Raw genomic sequence first — 21,853 nt, forward strand, 5'->3', positions numbered from 1 at the left:
TAGCAGAACAAACTAGTATTCTCTGCATACACAACAAATCAGACACTTTTCATTAAAACTATTGAGGACTTTGCTACAAAAGCATCAGAAAAAGAAAGTCTATGGGGTAATAAAATGGATGGGTGCAATTTAAAGAAGTCAAATCAATTCATGAGAAGTGCTGTTGGTTAGTCTCTGTGACTTTACAAAACATTCATTGTCCTTCCTGCTCCAGTGTCTTTTAATAACCTCATTGTTATTTGGGCCAAACCATTCTAAACGTATTCAAACTTAAGATGTGGCAACTTTTACAGAGAAAAGAAAGACAGTGGTGGACAAGGGGATGATAAATGCTGCTAAAACTGCCCATACAGGCACTATAAGAACTCATGCCACCTATAATCTAGGCGGCTCGCTCTTATCTGATTATGATTGTGGGGTAAAGAGGATTTAGGTGCTGTTGCCTAAATGCTAGGCTGCACTGATTACAAGCCTGTTGGAAGGCTTACGTAACCAGAAGGCTGCAGGAGGGGTGAAGGTGTGCACCACCCAAATGATATGCTCCACTCCTGTAATACATCCTGACAACTTGCTAAGGCCAAATAAGTTAATAATAATAATAATTTAGTACAATCATAACTCAAATTGGAGTTATTAATCTGATGCACAGATACGTCACACTGAGAGAATAAACTGAACACACAATCTGACTAACAGCCAAAGTCAACATCCTGTGGGTAGGGTTTTTACAAAACAAGCAAAACGTGGCTACAATTTCATTTCCCAGCAAGCTAAAAAGATAAAACTTCATTAAATTCCAGAAAATTCCAATGCCCATTGACTTAACATTTTGAATTTGTGTGAAGTGAAACACAAAGTAGTGAACTCACTGCTTGAATTTCATCTTGAGGGAAACCTGTATTGTATTGTTCCCAAATTAAGGTTCATACATTCTGATTCTGTGATAGCTATATAACATTATGTGAGGTATATTTTAGGACTCAGGAAAGAATCTAGAAAACAAAAAGGTTCAATCTGTTTTTCTCAGAACACAGATATAACCATATAAATCCTGGGGGATGATTAGGGACAATAGGACAGATGATTATGACACCACGAACAAATATGATTGAATATGACATTTCAGGTGTCTGTTATAGCACTTTATCAGGCTACAGCTTCCTCACATTGTGTCATCATCGACAGCAGAGTCTGTGTTGGACTGACTTTGGCTGCTTCAAGCGTGGGAGGACCAAACAGTGCAAGTCTGCACCCATGCAGGCCCATTGCTAATCATTCCCACAAGATAGACTAGCTTATTAGATCAAGAAGAGAGTAATGGTGCACATCCACATTACGAGCGAGCACAGGGGTGGACATGGCTGATGCAGAGAGGAGGGAGTGGAGAATAGAAAACCCAACTTGAAATGTCTGGCAAGTAGAAACATTGATCTTTTAAAATGCTCTGTATCCTTGGCCATTATTTTCCGGGGCTGCCCAGAGTGAACAGACTCTAAAGTGAAGAAAATCCTAACAGAATGATTTCTGTCTCAGAGTGATTGGTGTGTTACAACTTCAACATTTCATATTCCATAGTTAATATTCTGAACATCGTACGGGAAGCGTAGCATAAGAACTAATCAAAATAGGGATGCAGCTATAGAAAAACACTGATGCTATACATAAACTGCAGCACTGTAGCCATCCATGGAACAACTCATAGCATTAATTTATGATGCCAGGAACATAGCCTGACTCATATGTTAATGTTGAAGCTCTCAGTAAATCACTGTTGTGAAGAAATATTTATTACACACTTTCTGCATACCGTTCTTTGTATTTGAGTACAGAGAGAAATAGATCTGAGCCATCTACTCACTGACAAAATGGTGGAGAAAAAACCTCAGCAGGTTCCCAACTCCATTTAGAGTCTCAGCATGAATGATGATTGGTAATGGTGATGCCTTCGCACAGACCAAAAGTGGCTTATTTACTGTAACTCCACAATCCAGTAATTTGGATACAGCTCCCTCGTACGAGCTTGTGCTAAGTGTATTAGCTATACGACTACACCCATGACTCATTGTAAACAAAAGAGGGTCAGGGCAGCAAAAATCCTTCTGGCTCAATATCAAGGATGACACGTTCTACTGGATTAATAGAAATTAGCCTGCAGTAAGAAAACTCTTAACATCCATCTGATGTTTCCTCCAAACATTACTGCCTTGCAATTCTTATATAGTTTAGTAGTACATCAGAGCCTTTTAACAGTGGCTGGAAGTGGGTGCAGACACTCAGACTGACTAAAGATGTACCACATCAGGATTTATTCACGACTTTAATCTTGCTTTGTGATCAAACTCTGCAGTATTTATAATACAGTTTTCGATAAAATCTTCCTAAACAATTTGCGTGATGGAAACAAGGAGAAAGAAAGAAAACTGTACAGTGTATCGCAACACAATCTTTGCAGGACTCTCCTTAATGACAAGCAGAGCACCAGATAGACCTGGACACAAAATAATCCTCTGCTCCTCCTCACTCGCTCACTCACTAACTCAATAGGGCACTCAACCAAAAGTCACGCAGTAACACAGAGGCCACTGCATTAGCCTGTGTCCTGTTTGTTTTGAGCATTTCATTCATTATTAATTGGAAAAGGTTTGCAAAGATCCAGCTCAGCATCCTCAAGCATAACTTGCATGACTGCACCTCTTACATCACTCTCTCTCTCTCTCTCTTCGCTCAGGGATTTCCTCTGTCACTATATTTTCTGCCAACTCTCCTCCTTCACTTGTGGCTCTCTTTGAAAGCCCCTCCATCACGTTCCACAAATGATTTTTGGTGCAACGTCTGCATCGCTTTCCCTTTCACACTGAAAAGGTGTGCCTCCACAGCATGCACCACGGTTATTGTGGATGATTGTAATCTTAGCTTGATTGACCCTGCTGAAAAGGTCAGCTCTCTCATGCTTAACCTTTATTTAAGGGCAGAGAAGGCCATAGGTGCTATAATGGAGCACAGTGGGCTCTAATATCTGATTAAGGGTGCATGAGAGAGAAGCAGAGGGAGCAAGAGAAAAGAGATGGCGAGGGAGAGAGAATACATGTGTGCTATGAGAATCTGGGTCTGGGAGTGCATCTGATAAAGGGCTCAGGTTGTTTTATATGAAAGCGCATGCCCGTGTATCAACCTAGTAATGGCATTTATTTGGTCAAGGGCTTTCAAGGGTTCTCACTGTACGCTGAAAGGCTTCCCTGACCCCAGGGAGCTGCCATCTGACAGTCAAGCAGCTCCAGCAGCCTATTTGAAAAGTGTACTTTTCAGGAGTGGATAACCAAGGCTGAACCATTAGAGTCACGTTCAAGTTCTCCTCGTAGAGCACTCAGCAGAATATCAATGCAATTTGAATTAAGGTGGGATTTCCCTTTAAGGTTTTAGCAGGCTTCCCCCACACACAATAGTGAACAGGTCAGCAAAAATGGAGATGTGTCTGCAGCAAGAGCGACCGTGTTGAGGAGGTAAATCACTTTAAATATCACACAGTGTATCAAATTACCCCACTGCCAACACCTGTGTTTGCCTTAGACTAGATATTGGCAGTCTCCCTATAATTGACTCATATGAAGCGCCTCTCTACGGAGACTGATTCCACTTATTAAACTGAGATAGGATCATTGTCAATCACAAATCTGTACTTGATTCAGGGAAAATAAGCCATGTCAAAACACTGCAGCAAGGAAGCGCAAATGCAAATAGTAGGAACTATGTATTGAGTTTCATTAGAATAAATTTGCTTTGTATAAAGTTTAATACCGCATGATAAATTTAGGGCAAGGCACCAGGGGGCTGAAATTAAATCGACCATGATTTCCAACCTGTCTCAACCAATAGAGAACATGCTTAGCTTCGAGGGGAAAGGGCTCCCAACAATGCAGCACATGCGGAGCTGTGTTTCTCACACAGAGGCAGCAATGTTGATTCGGTCACACTTGCATGCACAGGCACAAGACCCCGTGCTTATGATCCACTGGAATGGAATATAACCCCAGCCAGGCCAGGCCTGCACTGCCTGATGATGAGATCAGGATACTGGAGACCCAATGTAAATTACCACAGACTGGATTTGATCAAGGTTGACCTACCTAACTGAGGAGTGAGTTAGACTGGGGATGGAACGCGGAGGTGGTGGAGGAGTCGGGACTCACTGTCTCTGCCATTGTTTTAGGAGGGACAGCTTTCACATTACTACACAGTCATCTTATTTCTGTAGGATTTATCATGTGCAAGTGAAAACTGTACTTTATGCGAGTGATGCAGCCATCTTATAAACATGTGGTACGTGGGAGGGCAGAAACACTCATAACCACCTCCACCCTCAAATTGAAATCAAAATTAAATAGAATAAATGTTGTCATAAAAAGCTGAAAAAACCCTATTTATGAAACAAGTACTTGACATCATCCTGTCACTTGGCTTACTCACTCTCAGATCAAGAAAGCACATCCGATCAGTGAGACAGACTCAGACATGATATTGTCACATAACAGCTGTACCTCCCTTCAACAGAAGTGCCATGTTACAAGCTATTGACAGATTTGCTCAAAACTGACGTTTTTTTACTTTATCCATGCAAAGAAAAACACCAGAAACTGACGCGCCTACCAATTATTCTGTCAAAGTGGTGTAAAAGGCGTGTAAATCTGTAGCTTGGCTCCTGCAGGGATTCCACCACTAGACTATCAGTTTCTGAACTATAAATCCGACTTCACCAAGTCACACATCTGCTTCCACTCCTCATGTTCTGCTTTGTTTCTTCCATTACACTCACCTGAAGACTGCAGGTTTCTCTATATTTAATCCAGTCCGAACAACTGTTGCTACTTACAGCAAACAGATGGTACAAGAAAGCACCTGATGAGAGTACAGTACATGACTGTTTAAGTTTCAAATTGATTATTTTTTACAGGTGGGAGTAGATTTCTAATAAGTGTGCCTGTTAAGTGTTATGATCCGGGCAGAGTGCTCTGCTTTGAATGTGAACAGGAAATGTGAGATGGGGGCGGTGTAATCACACTTCCAGTTTTGTGTCCCCTACCTTGGCAGCCACAGAGGAACTGGGCTTCTCCAGGAGATCCCACAGCTTCTTCCTTTTGTCTGGACAGCAGGTGTTATCAAACTCTCCCTCGCCCTCCCGTTCCCTCATTGTCTCTGCCTCCCTCCGCAGCTCCTCATTCATCTGCTCTTTCTTCTGATGGTAACGGGCCTGGCAGCAGGACTCCAGGTAGATCTCGTCGATCCCCCAGTAGTCTAACTCCTGACCAAATGAAAGGGCGCACATTTCCTCCATCATGTGTAACTTGCCTGTGCGGTAAAAGTTCAGAATGGAGGTGAATGCCCCTGGATGTCTGTCAAAGAAGTATTCGTTTTCATTCAGGCTGTAGTCATCACACACTTCCATCAGGGACTCATGGGTGTTGCAGTCCCGAAGCTTGCCAAGCCGGGTCCGGGGTAGCCGGTCCAGGGTCCGCCACAAGACCTCGTGGTTCAGACCCCCAACATTAAGGCGGACTCTACGGGAGCGGGCTTTGGTGCGTATGATGTCAATGGGCTCAGGGGGCATCGAGGGAGTGCTTCTGATGTTGGTGGGTTTGAGTCCCGCTGGTCCAACCTTCTCAGCCATTGTGATGGACAAGGAAACTTATCTTAAAAGATGTTATGATGAAACCAAAAAGGAAAATTGAAAAAAGTAATTATGTTGGATCCTCTTTAGGCAAGTCCTTCCATGGCTGAGAACACAAAAGAGACATTTTGTGAGATGACTGAATGACCGGTGACAGACTAGTTAAATCAATGTCAGCACAAAACAGGAATGGATTACAATATTATGCACTGCACATTTCCAAAATCAAAGAATAAATCAGCTCTCTTAGAGAACAGTCACCTGTTACTTCATATTGGCAGTCAAAAATAGTAAACAGCTGCACAATGTTATCGATCGCTTCATCACATTTCTAAGAAGGTGTTAGAGAGAATCAATGACTTTGTTTTAACAGTCAATATGGCTGCTTTGCCTTGTACTCCACTCCGCCACAGTTATGGCTGTAGTGAGGCAATGAACTCCTGCTGGAACCGTACTTTCTATGCAGCCCATTGCTCAAAATGAGACTCTGTGGTAGGCTCCGGAAACAAATGATCTGAAAGAAGCCTTGATATTCATTCACGTGCTATCACTATTTGGATGGGGGATGGAGGAGGCACATGGGACAGAGATTTCTGGAGTCTTATTTAACTCCAACCTTCTGGTGCCATTGCAGTCACACTCTCTGACAAATACAAATCCGTGCACATGGAAACAGCCGCTGCATAGAAGTTACAATTTAACACAGAAACTGCAAATCCCTTCACACTTTGAACAGGCCTTTAAATGTAATACAAAGTTATAGATAATAGAAGCTTTGATTATGAACTTCAGCGGGTTAATCATTTTAAATTAGGAATAAAGCTCAAATTTCAGTGGAGAAATAAAATGCTCCCTGAATGCAACAGTGTATATTTGCATTTGACACTGCCAAATTTTCTGTATATTCCAAATGGAATAATTTCATAATTTCAAGTAAACGCGTCTGTGTGTGAGAGAAAGAGAGAGAGAATAATAATCTGTGTAGTCTTTACTTGTTTTGCAGTTCAATAAATTCATACCTGTTACGCTACAACGTATTTGGTGTTCAGTGAGGTTTTTGATGCCTTCACAGACCTGCAGTAAAACAGTCCGTAGAGTCTGTACACATTTTCTGCACCGGACTCTGTTCAAAGTAGTGTTCAAACGGACAAAGATAAAAACACATACAGAAACAATCAGCCTCACCTTGCCGAGATAAACCACCGTTTGCATGCAAAGTCCTCTTGTTCCTGAGGGAGAAGAAGCTGAAAAGGGAGCCGGGATCCCCCTTTAGTCAAGCGGCCGCGACTGAAGGGAGCACTCCGCGTACTCTGCGCAGAGAACGCGCGTCCCACATTTTGTTGAAAACGACTCGGGGAAGGAAAAGAAGAAGAAAGAAATGAAGAAAGACTAATATCTTCCTCTAAGCGGGATCAGCTGAAAAGAGCTGGCGCTGTTTCGCCATCGGAACACTGAGGAAAGAGTCCTGCCTTCATCCAAAAGCTCGCAGCGTGCGGAGGAGACGGGCTGCCTGAATCTCTGAGGCTGCGGATGTCGTGCGCGTAAAAAGGCAACGGGAAGGAACGGGATAAGCCAACTGCGGAGTGTCCCGCTGCACACTACTGAGGGAGGAGCAGGCAGTCGCGCTGCAACACATCCTATAGGGGGAAAAACCCTCAGTGCAACTGGCCACCACATCATATGTCCAAACACAACAAAATAAAGCTGCTCTGACTGGAGGTTTCAACAGCAGGCAGAAGTGATGTTATATCTTTTTTATTATTTCAGCTATTATATCGGGGGTTATAGTATATTACACACCCACACACGGACCATAACCGCCATGTTATATCTTGTTTCTACTTATTAACATCCAGAAATTGAATCAGAAGAGAATTCTCTATCAACAGGCTCTCAATAGAGGGAGTTCAAATACTAGTGAAGTGTGATATTGTTTCTCACTTTTAGTGAAAAGACCATGAAGTGTTGTGTTCAACTCACTGTGAATACACATTCAACCCTTAATTTGCAATACTTGTTAAGAATATTCCCTTAAACTGATATTTCAAAGAGCTTCTTTTTTAGAAGAAAAGGCAAATTACTTCCACCGCCCCCTTCACTCTCACAACTGCTACCCTTTACAGTGGCAATACAGTCCAAACCTCAAAGGTAAAAACTAACCAAACATTTGAGATGCCGCATTTGACCCCCAGTGAGCAACCTGATCTGAAGGAGACATGAAGACGGCCACCTCCTCCTCCTCGATCCGCTTTCAAGAGCAGCCACCAATAAATCAGTGATAAACCCAGGCAGATACACCTCATGCCTCCTCCTAGTGATCAAAACCCATCTTCTCTATTAGCTATCAATAGGTAATGATCTCCCTTCTCCCTGGACTTAAATGAATAAATAGAGATATTAAATTATGTATTCCTTATTATCCCTCACATCGTTACCTACACTGCTGGAGTGTTCTCTCTCGTCCTTTCTCTTATCTTTCCATCCCTCACTTACAGCTCTTATGAATAGTGTTCAATACAGCAATGATATTTCCCCACAGAGCTTATGTGTCAGTTGAACATTTCCCCTTAGCCAAGCGCTTTTCCAGAAATTTGATTATACACTGCATATGTGTAATTGATTTCCCTGGCATGTTCCTTCCTTCTAGTGACAAGTGATCAATAATGCCGCATTGACTAAACAGAGTCTTTGTGTGCAAACGTACTATGTCTTGACAGTGTAGTCACTGTTATTTGAAGGTCAAAGGCTTTGGCACTGTCTACATGCTACATGTAGAGCTGCAAGATATACAGATTCTTAACATCCCCATTGCATATTCATGGTAATCACATATATGGTTCTAATTAATGAATTGGATGTGACTTCAGCACTGGCTGACCTCAGGCTGTTTATATTAGGCTCTGTCTATGGATTTGCTATAAAACAAAATGGTTATGAGGAATGATATGAAAATAACTACACTGCAAAAAACTTACCATTATTTCTTTTTTCAGCAACTGAGATGAAACATATTTTGCAGACTTTTTTGCTAATTTTTCCTTGAGCCTTCAAAGCCCGGATGACATTCATTTTGTTTTACTCAAGTCTAGAGCGGTGGAGCATCCCCTTGACCCTCGCATAAATTATTCTGGTGATGATAACAAAACTGCTGATGCTGCAGTTTTTAATTACTTAGTGTACAGAGAAATGATTAAGGGCAATTGACTGTGTCCCTTTTCATTAACTACTATCAAATAGGCAGCCAATCATCTATCCTATGAGTGAGGATGTGCGAGGTGAGAATCATGTTGATATAAAATAATCATCAGAACGGGGATTATGCACCACAGCTTCCACAGCAGGAAAATGTATTTTCTGGTATAATAATTTTGCAGCAGATCCTTCCAGTTCTATACTAACACCGCATGCCTCCATGGGTACTCAGGGGAGCTGGAGCCAGCCCATGTCCCGCCATGTGGGTGGAATAAGCCCAGTTACCAGCTTGATATCTATGATAATTAACTTAGCATATGAAAACTTGCTGGTGCACTGCAGGTTACAAAGAATTCAAATGTTTTTCTTTCTCACAGGGTTGCTCTTTGAGATGAGGTTGTGCATTTTCTTTTTTCATTTCCATGCACAATGTGGGCATTTTTGCTTGTGTGGGCTGTTGCTATAGCAACCCAAATTGTAGCATCATGCTGAAGAAACACCTCAGGCCATTGAGCTAGAGAAACTTGTGAGCTGGTATAGTTGCTCTTTGTGACAGTGATTGAATCAACTTTTTGGCAATTAACCTTTGGTGTCTATATTATCAGAATATATTACAGAGTTTGGCAGCAATGATGTGGTGTGATGATAGAGGCTGAATTCTAATAACTTTCATATTGTGCATTCTGTGCGTGAAGAAAAGGGGACGTGTGAAAGTCAAAGGTGAGGAGCACACCCCCGTTTGGTAACACAACCACCTCCAGGTTGTCCTTTAGTACACACGCTCTCATCAATTTCACAATGAAAAGAGTTGACTGACTGCACTGGCTGCCTCATCCCTGAGTCGTCACTGCCTGCTGTATTTTCCCTTTCCAATTTGTCATAAAGCGTGTCCACTCCATCATCCAAACAACACAGTGAACACTATTGCACCCCACAGCTCCCGCTTCTGATGCGTCAGCACATACAAGAGAACCGCACATCATCTGTTCATAACAGTCATCAGACAGATATACTAAGGAGCCAAGTGTGTATCATTTTGATCCTCATGAGCAGCTGAATGAATTTGCTGATATAAAGAATATGCTGCTTTGCAGATTCCTTAACTACTGCAGTACAAGATAAAAGGTATTCAAGTCCTAAACATATTATGCGTCTCTAGTGAGGGCTGAATTCCGCGAACAGGCCAAACTGCCTTGCACGTGAAATGAATGTGGTGGACGAGATTAAGAGAAGAGAAAGAAGAGAGGATGGCTGTAATTTGCTCTGCACTTCTACAGGAGGTGGAACGCTAAAGTCATATTGACTTAAATTACAATTTGCATTCAATAAATGTTCGACACCTTTCTATTAATAGAAAGCTGCCCGGAATTCAATACTTGTGCAAAAAAAAAAAGAAAAAAAGACTACTGGCGGGGTGGGGTTCTCAGCATCTGACTTCCAGTTTTGAGGCCTTGGATATGATGTAATTTTCAAAAGTGTCATTTATTATTCTGTGAAATTCAAAGATATTAAAGAATATGTGAGACCACCACAAGTGAACTTCAACACTTTCTAAGTCCACCATGATAAAGTACAGCTTATACAAATGAGTGTGCTACTGCGCGCGCAGCTGAACTCTTTGTCAATAAGAGTGAGCAGCAGCCTGTTTATTCTCATTGGCTATTTTTAGCCGTTGGCCATGTCAGGGTCCACACAGCCACCCACCCACAGTGGGCAGCCGTGGCCTTCACCATAATGGTCTGCCACAGACCAGAGTCATTAATCTATGTCATCTTTTCATCCATCCCAGAAAACACACCTGTTCAGCCCTGACGCCAAAAACACCTCAAGTGTCAAATATACACAAACACTATAAACATGTGCTTGCTTCGGTATTTGGTTTTGCAAAATAAGAGTTATCACTCTAAGTCTGTAACATTATAACCTTGCTTCAAATCCATCCAAGGACCACTGTAATCTGCCATGTCTTTCTCTATCTCCTCATGTTCATTGTCATTCCCTCCTGCCATCAATCAAAGTGAGGTAACGTTTTTAAAACAATCTTTAAAAAAAAAAAAAAATGCCTTTTGCTTGTCTGTGGCACTCTGGCCACGATCTTCTGCTGGATGCTGCTGTTAGCAGATGACAAATAAACATGATTGATTACTACTCCATCCTCCTGGCTATGTTTGCATAATACATCCAGGGTCCCTGATCACTAACTGAATGGCTGTTTATTTGTATATGTATTTTTTATTGGGATCCATGCTGCTACTGTCTCATAATCAGGTTGTCTAACAGGAAAAAGCATGAAAAGCCATAAACAGAAAACACAAAGAGATGCTTTACTCTGCTTTCAGTCTACAGCTCAGCAACACTGTTTACCAAGTAGAGAATCTCACATTCACTGCAGCACAGCTTTTGCTTTACCACCAAACTTCAGGAGTTTGCGCCATCCTCATCAGTTTCATCAGTGAGAATAATGCTACCTTGCAGGGTAGACAAGATGCTCACTGCAGCACCTTTATCCAAACTGCTCGTGGCAGCAAAATATGAATATAATTCGCTTGGTTTAATTACCGTGAAAACACTCTGGTAAGTTGACCTGCTACTACTGTCAAGAGTCATCCTATGAGTGAGCATTTATGTAATCAGGGCAGGTGTGGCACCTCAAGCATGTTCTAGTGATCACTGTGCTGTACACTGGAGGGAAAGACAGAGGACAGACTATGGTATGAATAGCAATGAAGTCACTTGCAGTGTAGCTGAAAGATTATCTGGGCTTGAATGAACCAGTCAGTGTGTTCGGTTTGTACCGGACAATTGTGCCCAACTTACCAAACACACACTACCCCCACCCGGATATGACAGGGATTTTTTAGATAGTATGCTTTGGCTTTGTGATATAGTATTTAGCATCTTTACCAGTCTGATAATCTATGAAGACCATTTGTATAAATCATTTATGCTGATAAAGTGCAATGGTTGCCATGTTTACACTGTCATAGTCAGAGAGCTGCATTGATACTGTCGTCAGTTGTGTAATTAGGTCCACAGGTAGTGTTATGGTGTTATGAGGCCCCTCTGCAAAATAATGCAAAAGATTAATCACTTGGACAGGAAGCCAAAACTTGCCGACTCTGGGGAGGGATGTTGTGATGGGGAAATTCTTTCTTCCTCTCACAAATGAACACAGAAGAAAGAGGGGGGAGGACTTGGTGGGTGACACTTGACTATATCTTTTTTTTTTCTTTTTTTTTTAAACAAATTATCTCATTGTCTAAACTGCCACAATGATAAGAATTTCATTAACGAAACTGTTAGTCCAAAACTCTAGAAAATTAAGTATTTCCATTTATAAAGGCAATAATGGTGTTGGAGTTTGTTAAGATACAGGCAAAATATCAGAATGAGGTGTTAAGCTTCCTGTATTATTAATATTGTACTTCAGTACTAATGTGCTGCAAGTCCAATTAGGTAGCCATTTGAGGGAGTGGACCGCCTTAAATGGTTTTTGTTTGCAATAACTAATTAAATATGCTGTGTGCCCATTCTTGAGGTTAAGATAATGACAAAGAGCAAAGTTCCAAGACTATCTATCCTGCTATACACCAAGCAAAGTTGAAAAGACCGCACATTTACAATCTTAAAGGAGTTCTTATGGAACTTCCTTTTCCTGTCTGCTTTAATTTATTTTGCTCAGGCTTGATCAATTCCCAATTTACTTGATTTATGTGTTCATGTCTGCTTTTTGTGTTCTAACAATAGGTGGCAAATGTTTACTAAGAGGTACATCTATAAACATACTGACATGCACAGTGTTGAGGTCAACCTGGCCCTATCCAGGTTGGTGTGTACCTGCTGACATGAGTTATGTTAAGGAGATCAGCCAACACCAAGCCATTTCAGGGGTTTAAGTATGGGAGATGGTATTGCACTGTCATCCAATCCCCCACCCCGTTAGCCAACTAGAGTTTGTGTGTGTCCCTCTGTGTGTGACTGTGTGAGTGAAAACCTTGGATATTTACATTAACCAATTTGTCAAGTAGTAGTATTAGTAGCGGTGTCCAGTGGTGCTATGATATGATATTTCATCTTGCTCGTGTCCTTCAAAGATCTTGATGGACACTTCGACAAACTCTCAGGAAGTATCTTCTAATTTAAGCCACCCTATTAAAGAGGTCAATGTTGCCGATCCTGATTCCTGACCATGGCATTAGTGATCCCCTCAGTTGGTCTTACAGACTTTTGTCTGTAAGACCAAAGTCTATCGCTATCAAATATAAAAAGCAGGGGCATGTAAAACTGAGGCTCAACAAATGTATTCTATGTCTACTGGTTTGTTCCAATTTGATAATTAGTTGGGGAATGAGAACAACTATAGGACCACATGGTTGTGTCTCATTTGAAAACCTCCATTATGTCATTTTTTCCAATTTAAAACTGGAGATTTGACTATAAGTGCTGTTACTTTAGTTGTATCTAATTCAGTTTTTTTCACTTCACTTGTTTCGTGTGCTTTGTGCCCTTAAATACGAGCACTTCAAATGGCAGAGTCCAGGGACTTCCTTTGCTTTCTACTGTGAAATAGATCAATTGCGCCGGACCTCTCTGTGCTTCTTTCTCCGCCCTCCTCTTTCTTTCTCTGACTCGCTGTACACAAAAACCGCTATGACTGTTGGGATTCATATGAAGGGGGCAGAAGCTGTAAGGTAGTCTGAGATATCTCCAAGCGACTAACCTTAGAACACAATTTGCTTTTCTTAATAGAAGGACAAAAAGGTTATACTGAAACTTTTTTTTTTTTTTTTTTTTTAAACCAGAAGTGGAGCCAAGTCCCTGTTTTTTGGGTCACAAATAAGTCTCACGTCTTGAGTCGAGCCAGGAGAGTCTTAAGTCAAGCCTCACGTCAAGACATGTTAGTCCAAGCCGAATCAGAAGTCCTAAACAAGTCAAACAAATAAAACACACTCATTACCAAAATTTGTGCCATTTCAACAAAGAAAGTTTATTCACTTTACACAAATTATGCATTCTAAGAATACTTTCCAAATAATAATTATGAAAGCAGTTCATAATGATCCTATAATGTACAAACCTGTCCAGCTTCTATTAATATTTTCCTGTTTTTTCTATAAACTAAAGGGGGAGAAGGGCGCAGTTATTTTTATTATTTAACTTAATCCAATTATGGGAATTAAGCATATTTGCTTTTGATGAAAATTTCTTTAATTGTTGTCCACAATAGACAGGGACAAGTTGCAATTGATAACCAAATCAGAGAGCGCAGACTTTTTGCGGTGGATGATTTCAACTGTATTTTCCTACACGGATCTCTTGCTGAGATTGAAGGTTGTTGTTGGTCATTTGTGGTACTTCCTGCTCTTTTGTATGTATCAAATGTTTCTAAAAACAAAATGAATTGTAATTAAAAAAGTGCTCTATTATTCACATTGATACTCAGACTTATAGACAATTTAGAGTCACCGATTAACCTAAAGATGATGTGGTTAAATGGTGGGACGAAGTCCATGCAAGCAAGGGGAGAACATACAAACAGGCACGGGAATCGAACCTGCCACCTTCTTGGTGTGGGGCAAGAATGCTTACAATTGATTTGAGTTAAAAGTAAGTAGACTGATTGCGAAACTTTATTTGACTTTCATACATACAGACCACACACCCTTGTGTCTAACACCAGAGAGCTGATTGTGTTGACCTGACATCAAATCTTTAGTTTGGTATCAACTTCATTGCTGCTCAATGCTAAGTGCTAGCATGGCGTTACATAACGCATCATTAAGCTAACTACCGGGCTAAGCTAGCTGTTAGCTCCCAGCGCCAGGAAGCCTCCACTTACCGGACTTCGTGCGGCTTCAGGAGCAGGAGGGAGTGGGTCTTTGTCATCTGTTGTCACCGTTGGTTTGTTCATGTTTTTGTCAGTGACGGATGTGGACGACATGTTTTATGGTTCGCTCTGCGCTACGCTTATCACGGCGCTCCCTCAACGGTGATCACGTGCGACATGATTGGCTGTCTGATTGGTCCGGGGCCCATCAGGCTCCGGATGTCAATCAAAGTCACGTTTGCCGCTGACGCCGCGATGGCTTGCTCACAGCCATTGATTGTATTATTTTTAATCTTTGGCTGTGTTCAGGCTGTCAAATCTTTCTAGGAGTAAAAGATCAAGTCTAGGTCTAGTTACAAATCCTTACCAATTTCTCCAAGTCAAATCTGAAATAGTCAATTTTGTGACTAGAACCAAAATGGAGGCCAAGTCTTGTTACTTGAATCCACACCTCGGTTTTTTACATTTATTAGCGCAGTCATGTGAATGAAACATTTCCACAATGTTCAATATTACCAGTGACTTCCTGTGGTTTAAATATTCAGTCCCATGCCCATTTGGGGTATCAGTGCCTAAGAGTCAAATACAGCAAAGCTGCTTGAAATAGGAAAGGTATCATTTACTTTGGTCCCACCAGCTGACTTCTCTAACATCCAAAGCACGAGTAGAATCTCAAAATACTCATCCAATGAAATCATCTTCGACATTGTTGATATGTGTGAATACTCATATAAAAATAGATCTGAAACACACAGAACTGATACACAAGCCTTCCTGCTATACCATGCCAGTACAGTGAGGCTGAATGCACATTTGTCTTTTAAAGTTGTTTATTGCTGGGTCTGCTTGTGTCATGAGTTTTACACACAGTTCTTTATGGCCTTTTACTTCAATACACTTAGCCATCAGAGGAAGTCAATAAATGTTTTTTTTCCTATCACTGTAAATCTGAAAGGCCACTTAGCTTTTCCTCTGCTCCCAATTTTTTATTTTTTATTTTTTGTTTCTTTCTCTACATAATTTTGGGATAAATTTAATGTTTCGCTGATAAGAGGAAGCCAAACCTTTCCAAAAAGCATATCATAACTGTACCACCAAGGTACCAAAGACCTATTGAACCAGTCAGCATGAAATCTATAGACAGAATTCTTTGGTAGTTAAAAATACAAGTATGATTTATTTCCTGCTGCAAAGTGGTGGCATTTAAATACATACCAGGTGAAGAACCTGGCCACATTTTACAATAACATCTGGAGGTAAGGAGGATCCCATTGTGAAGTGCATGGGATGAAATCATCAGAGACTTTTTGTAGACCAGTTTCCTGATTGATTCTTACTGCGCTAAAAATCTGTCATGGGTCCATGCTTTCAAATCCCCAATGACAAGACAGGCTGAATGGATCTTGTCAGCACAAAGAGTTACTTCCCCTAATTTATCATGCAGTGTGCTTGGCAACCCTGTGCACCTCAACATGCCCTCAACCCAACGTACAGTTGCCCACTTGTCCAAAAGGGGAGTCATAAAAAGGTATCAAAATGAATTATAGCTGTCACCGTAAAGAAGAACCCCTGAGGACAGATGGCGGTCCTTGGATCATTGCACCCACATTAACCTTCCAGTAAAGGGATCAGGTGAGAGCTTACTTTCACAAGGGAGTTGCATCATTGTTCCAAGAATACTTTTTTTAGTTTGTGGATGGTACTAAAGGAGACCTGCCTTCAGGGGCTCCTGTGGCAGAAAATCCTTCCAGGACTGGCAGGTCGACAGAAAAGGGATGAAGTCCTGCAAAGAAAAGGAAGACAGGCCTTAGGCAATGATGGAAATGTTATCCCACGGGGTGCTCTGTAATTCACACCTGAGGGAAAGGTTAATGCACAGCTGAACTCTATCCATTTGATTACTGTGATAGAAACAGAGGTAATTAAGTTCATACAATTTAATTATATTGAGTAGGATTCAATGAATGTTTCATTGTTATCTGTAGCTCCCAGCAATGCTCTGCAGTGTATGACAAACCGTCATCACATGATGATGGTTTGGACCTGGTTCCAATACCACAGCCACTACACCTGGCCATTTATTGCGTATAGAGAAAAGACACCTTCCAGTTAATTTGACTTTTGTTTTTAAATTAGAAAATATGGTTGTTGTTTTTTTTTTGTTTGTTTGTTTTTTTGCTTTCATTGGTTAAAGGCATTAATTCTTAACGTGCCTGCTTTGCAAAATCTTTGAATTAATCTTAAACACTGTGCCCACTTAATTTTATCTGAGAAGTTTAAAGGTCATCATCTTTCATACTGAGAATAAACAAGCCCCATTACTCAAGTTGGATTTAATTTGAATTCAACTAAGACCCTTCTTCCCATTTTAAGTAATGAACTCCCTTATGTAACAGTTTGAGACAGACAAGACATTAAAATGTTTTTGGTTTTTTTTCCTGAACATGTTATTTCTTGACTGGCCCATTTCACTTCAATGTTGACTTTGTGTTTGCCTTCTAATGTTGAAACAGTATTGAGTGCTGTCTTTTTTAATGAGTACATTCATCAGTATAAGCTTTCAGTCTTTGAAATACAGCTGTACAGTGTTCTATGCAAGGTGTTTAATTGTTTGCTCTCTAAGTGCCCTCCTGGTATTTTATTGATCTAAATCATTCTGACTGGAAACCCTAGTGGGTACAAAGCCATCTGTTTGACATTGACAGCTGGATCCTGTCCGATAAGAAACATTTTTAGAAGCAAGGTTAAGCTTTGGGGTTTGAAAATGCGCAAAGCAGTAAAGTCAGTAAGTATAGACTTTTAAAATGATTTGAAACTGATTCAGAGGAGAAGCCGCGGGAAGCACACCGATTAGATCATAAATTATTATCTCAATCTTGATGCCCTAAACTAAAGACAGAGTATTTGAAAAATCGATAAAGTACTTTGTGCAGGAAAAGACGCTTTAAAACAGCTGAAATAACAGCTGAACACCTAACAGAAGATAGAAAGAAATTTGTGCAATGCCAATGAATAAATTATTGTCTTTTTTTTATTGCAAGGTCAGCTCTCTTGCTTGGCTTCTCCAGGGAAACCTCCGCCAACACATATGAGCTCACACACAAACACACACTCACACATTCTCTCTCTCTCTCTCACACACACACACACACACATGCAGTCCCACACACCGGTCAATCATGGGCACCTAACCAACACATGCATCACTGCAGAAGTCTTCCCACACAGAAGTGCATCTTATGAAAGCACCAGCATGCAACAGCAGCACAGATTTAGCACATACTACATGCAGCTACAAAGAAGAGAACCACTTGAGCCTAAACACATATCCTGTCCTCTCTGAGCCAAACATGTTATAATGGATACTGAGTTATACAAGAGGCACCTTTACACTTACTTTCTTGACCTGTGCACGTGGGAAGCTGTTTGCTGTGGGAGAGAAGGTTCAAGGTTGACTACAGCTCCCAGCAAATACACTGAAATTACTGCAGAGGATACAGCCAATAGAATTTCAGCTGCGGTCCCAAAAACCTTTTACACTGCTGGTTTCCCACAATCACGCTGGAAAAACAATATTACAATGTTAGACAATATGAAGGTTACAAGTTGAGCAAAATGAAAAGACAGTGCATGTCTTTGCCTTGAGTGTGTGTGTTTTACAGTATATATCAGCTCATAAATATAACCAAAATAAATCGCAGGGATTGAGAATGATTAAACTTTTTTTTTTTGATTATTTATTGTGTGCTGAGCAGAGCATGCTGGAAGTTTTTTATTTGCAGACCATCAAAAACATTTATGAGTCTGTTTCAGCAGTATGCTCTCAACGCAAAGTCATAAATCTACCAGTGTATCCTCACTCTCCCCTTCCTCTCTCTCTGTTGAGCTGTCTCACTATCTCTCCCAGCGCCCCGTCTTCTTCTCATTCATCATTTTTCAGTTGCCCTCATCATGCAAGTAGGTGCTGTCCTTATAAAGATTTGTCATCAATTTCAAATTCATCAGCCATGATTGGATTTTGAGAAACAGTTGGGGGAAGGAGATGATTGTGTTTGATTTTGGTGTTGCCGCTTAAAGAGTGAAGTGGAACACATTTCAAAACCAATGCCCCTGATACAGCAATTCTGGTAGATGAGTAGGATAGACTGTGGCCACAAGTAAAAAAAAAATGAAGTGCCTTACTTTTCAGGGTTTCACCTCCACCAGCACATTCCTATATTTTTATGATAAGCATTTTCTCTTCACTGAAAAGAACAGCCTGCCTGTCTAAGTACAGTATGATGTTCCTGAGTGGGAATGTGTCTTAAATAGTTAAAGAGTTCTTGCGGGTTCTCTCAAACTCCCTCACCATGAGAGCCCCTGTCAGATATCTGTGTTGTCTCCACAAGGTGGTGTCATGCTCATTAGCGTGTTGCAGCTGAATTTAACAGCCAGTAGTTTTACAGCTCATACTACTTCACTCTGTCTCTCAGACATTGTAGAGTAGAGCAGAATTTAGTATAATTTCTGTAAAAGATTTGAATAAAGGCTGATGTGCTTTTTATTGTTGCAGTGATTCAAGACAGTTAAAACAGTTGGCCTTTTGTTACCCTGTGGTGTGAGGTGTCAAGTGTGACTATACAAAACTGTTTGACTGCTGAGAGCGGTTCATTGAAGTGAAAGGGTGAAGCCATCATTACCACAGTTTGGAAAGTATCAGTCTATAGCGCTGGCTGCCATGACCCGACCATTGACCTTCAAAATAATGGTTGCAGTGAAGTGGAGACAGTTTATTACGCAGAATCCCTGTCAGACCACTGGCTCATACATCCTCAATCACTAAATAAGGGCAAGCACACAGGGCAACCGTGAGTGGAGGCCCTCATCTCTATCTTCTCTGTGTTCTTGCTTCTATCCACTGAGCTTTCCAGCCTAATTGCTTCCTCTCTATCTCGCTCCCTCTATTTCATCATCACTCTTTATCAACACCAAAACCTTTTCTTGTTCCTTTATGCTATTTCTCTACATTTATGTTTATTCAATTAATCAGAAATTAATCACCTTCTGATTTATTTAAACTAGTAAGCCTGGGCTAAATCAAATAATATTTAATGACACAATGCATTCATGTGTAAACAGTTTTTCTGCCTCCACGGATGGCTGGTGGTTAGCCAACAGGTCAATGCTGCAGAGTTTACCCAGGCATAACCCCTTTGGTGTTAGGACTAACAAGCTTTGTCTGAGCAGAGCAGGTGGAACTAGCCATGACTGATGACTGCCTTACTGATCCCAAGCCAGCATTTGTAGTTTCCCAGAAAAAGGACATTAAACTATAATTACTGGCTCAAGCACTAACTATATCAATGGGTCTTTTATATAAGTGATATACAGAGTACATTTCACAAATAGGCTATATAATAGCTATTTATGTGACCATCATTGTACTGAATATTCAGTGTTTTAAATAAGTGGACGTTAGTTGTGATCTCTGGAAAGTGGCCACAGAGTCATGTGACCTGACTCTTGATCAAAACGCTGTTTTATATTCTGTAAATAAAGATCTTCCATGTCACAGTACAAAGTCAAATTTCAAAATATGCTAATGTGCCACTAGCTTAGCACAATGAGCTATTTTCCACTCATTCTTGCTAACACAGAAACCATACATATCTCTTCATGTATGTAAGTATAATCTACATAAAAGAGGTTATTGATGATAGTGTAATATAGATTCCTTGGCCTGCTAACAGTATTACATCTGGTAGTTTTAACTTATGAAACAGTTGCTTGATAATTTCATTAGATTACTGGGTGTATTATAATACCTGTTATCTTAAAACTGCAGCTTACTCATCTGTTGCACTGTAAGCTGCTATGGATGAGAGGATCCCCCGGGTGGGTCGCTCAAGTATAAATGTAGTGTTAATGATCAACACAGGGCACAGCGATGGCATAAGGAAAGAGGATTATACGGTAGCACAGGGGAAGGATGTGACCTGCATTCATCACTTTCCGGAAGCAGCAACACAGATCGTTCTCTTCTACAGTCCTTGTCCGGTGTTGCTGATCAGGATGGTTTGGTGAGGAACAAAGACTCAGGCTGGCATTGTCACTGGAAAACAAATCATTAGCCATGAAAGATCATTATGAAACAGGTTAGGTTGGTGTTATATTACACCCAAACCAATGTGGTAAGTGTTACTCATAATTGCACCAAATAGATTTAATCTGTTTTGTATATTTAAAAAATTTGATTGCAATAAATAGTAATAGTGGTTAGATGTATACTGCACTTAGTTGAGCACAATAAATGTTCACTACTACAATTTGAGGAAAAACTGACAAACACAATTCTTGTCAGAGGGCATGGCCTTATAAACTGAGCAGATGGTATATCTGGGATCGGACAGAAATTATATGGTCGCTGGCCTGACAAGTAGCAGTAGCAGCCTGTGAAGCTCATGATTGTTTTTTCAATCTGACCTGTGCGGATCCACACAGATAATCACAGTCACCAGGATCAAGGATTTAGATCAAGGGGTTCCAGCATTCATAATGCTTCCCGTAGTCTCAAGACAATGCAGTTGAGCTCACCTCAGCTTAGCTGGGACCAGCTGGGGCTTGGACAGAAAGACAATAAAGGACTGAGAAGGGAGAGAGGGAGATCTATTGAAGTGAAACAAGAATTAAAGTTTAAAAGCAAACTGCTAAACTTTCTCCTAAACAGCCCCTGTCAAAAATGTTTGTTTGATTTGATCGGCCATCATTTAATCCTCAATGATTGTTATTTGCCTTTAACTATACTTGTCAATGATGCACACAATGAAAAAGTAATACACACAATATAAAAAGAAGAGCAAGCATCTCTTTCAACATATTTCTTCTTCATCTTTTTTTTTTTTTTATCTTGTCCTCTCTAGGACTGCATACACATGTCTTTGAAGAGGAAGCTGGACTTATAAACTTTTCATAGCTTGGAAGTAAGCAAAAAGTTAAAACAGGCTAGGTTAAAACAACTCTGAACAACTAGTGGAGCAAAATAATTGTGCTGTACACTGTCTAAATTGGACAAGCACTTAATACCGTTAAAATCACACATCTTTAGAATACATTCAGTTTTATGTGGCATAGTCTGAAATGCATACTTTTGAGCTGTAAATTACATGCTTAGGAAAAAAACAATCCTCAGAATG

General features: G+C 40.6%; 1 protein-coding gene across 1 annotated transcript in view; it reads right to left on the bottom strand.

The window, feature by feature from the left end:
- The window catches only part of kcnb2b (potassium voltage-gated channel subfamily B member 2b), a 66,291-nt gene extending 60,629 nt beyond the window's left edge, over positions 1–5,662 (bottom strand). Inside the window, exon 1 of the mRNA XM_029529441.1 lies at positions 5,078–5,662. Coding sequence (XP_029385301.1) covers positions 5,078–5,662 — 585 coding nt within the window. The remainder of the gene's footprint in view (positions 1–5,077) is intronic.
- Between the last annotated feature and the right edge of the window lie 16,191 nt (positions 5,663–21,853).

The sequence above is a fragment of the Echeneis naucrates genome, chromosome 20 (assembly GCF_900963305.1).
Source record: "Echeneis naucrates chromosome 20, fEcheNa1.1, whole genome shotgun sequence".
Taxonomy (NCBI): domain Eukaryota; kingdom Metazoa; phylum Chordata; class Actinopteri; order Carangiformes; family Echeneidae; genus Echeneis; species Echeneis naucrates.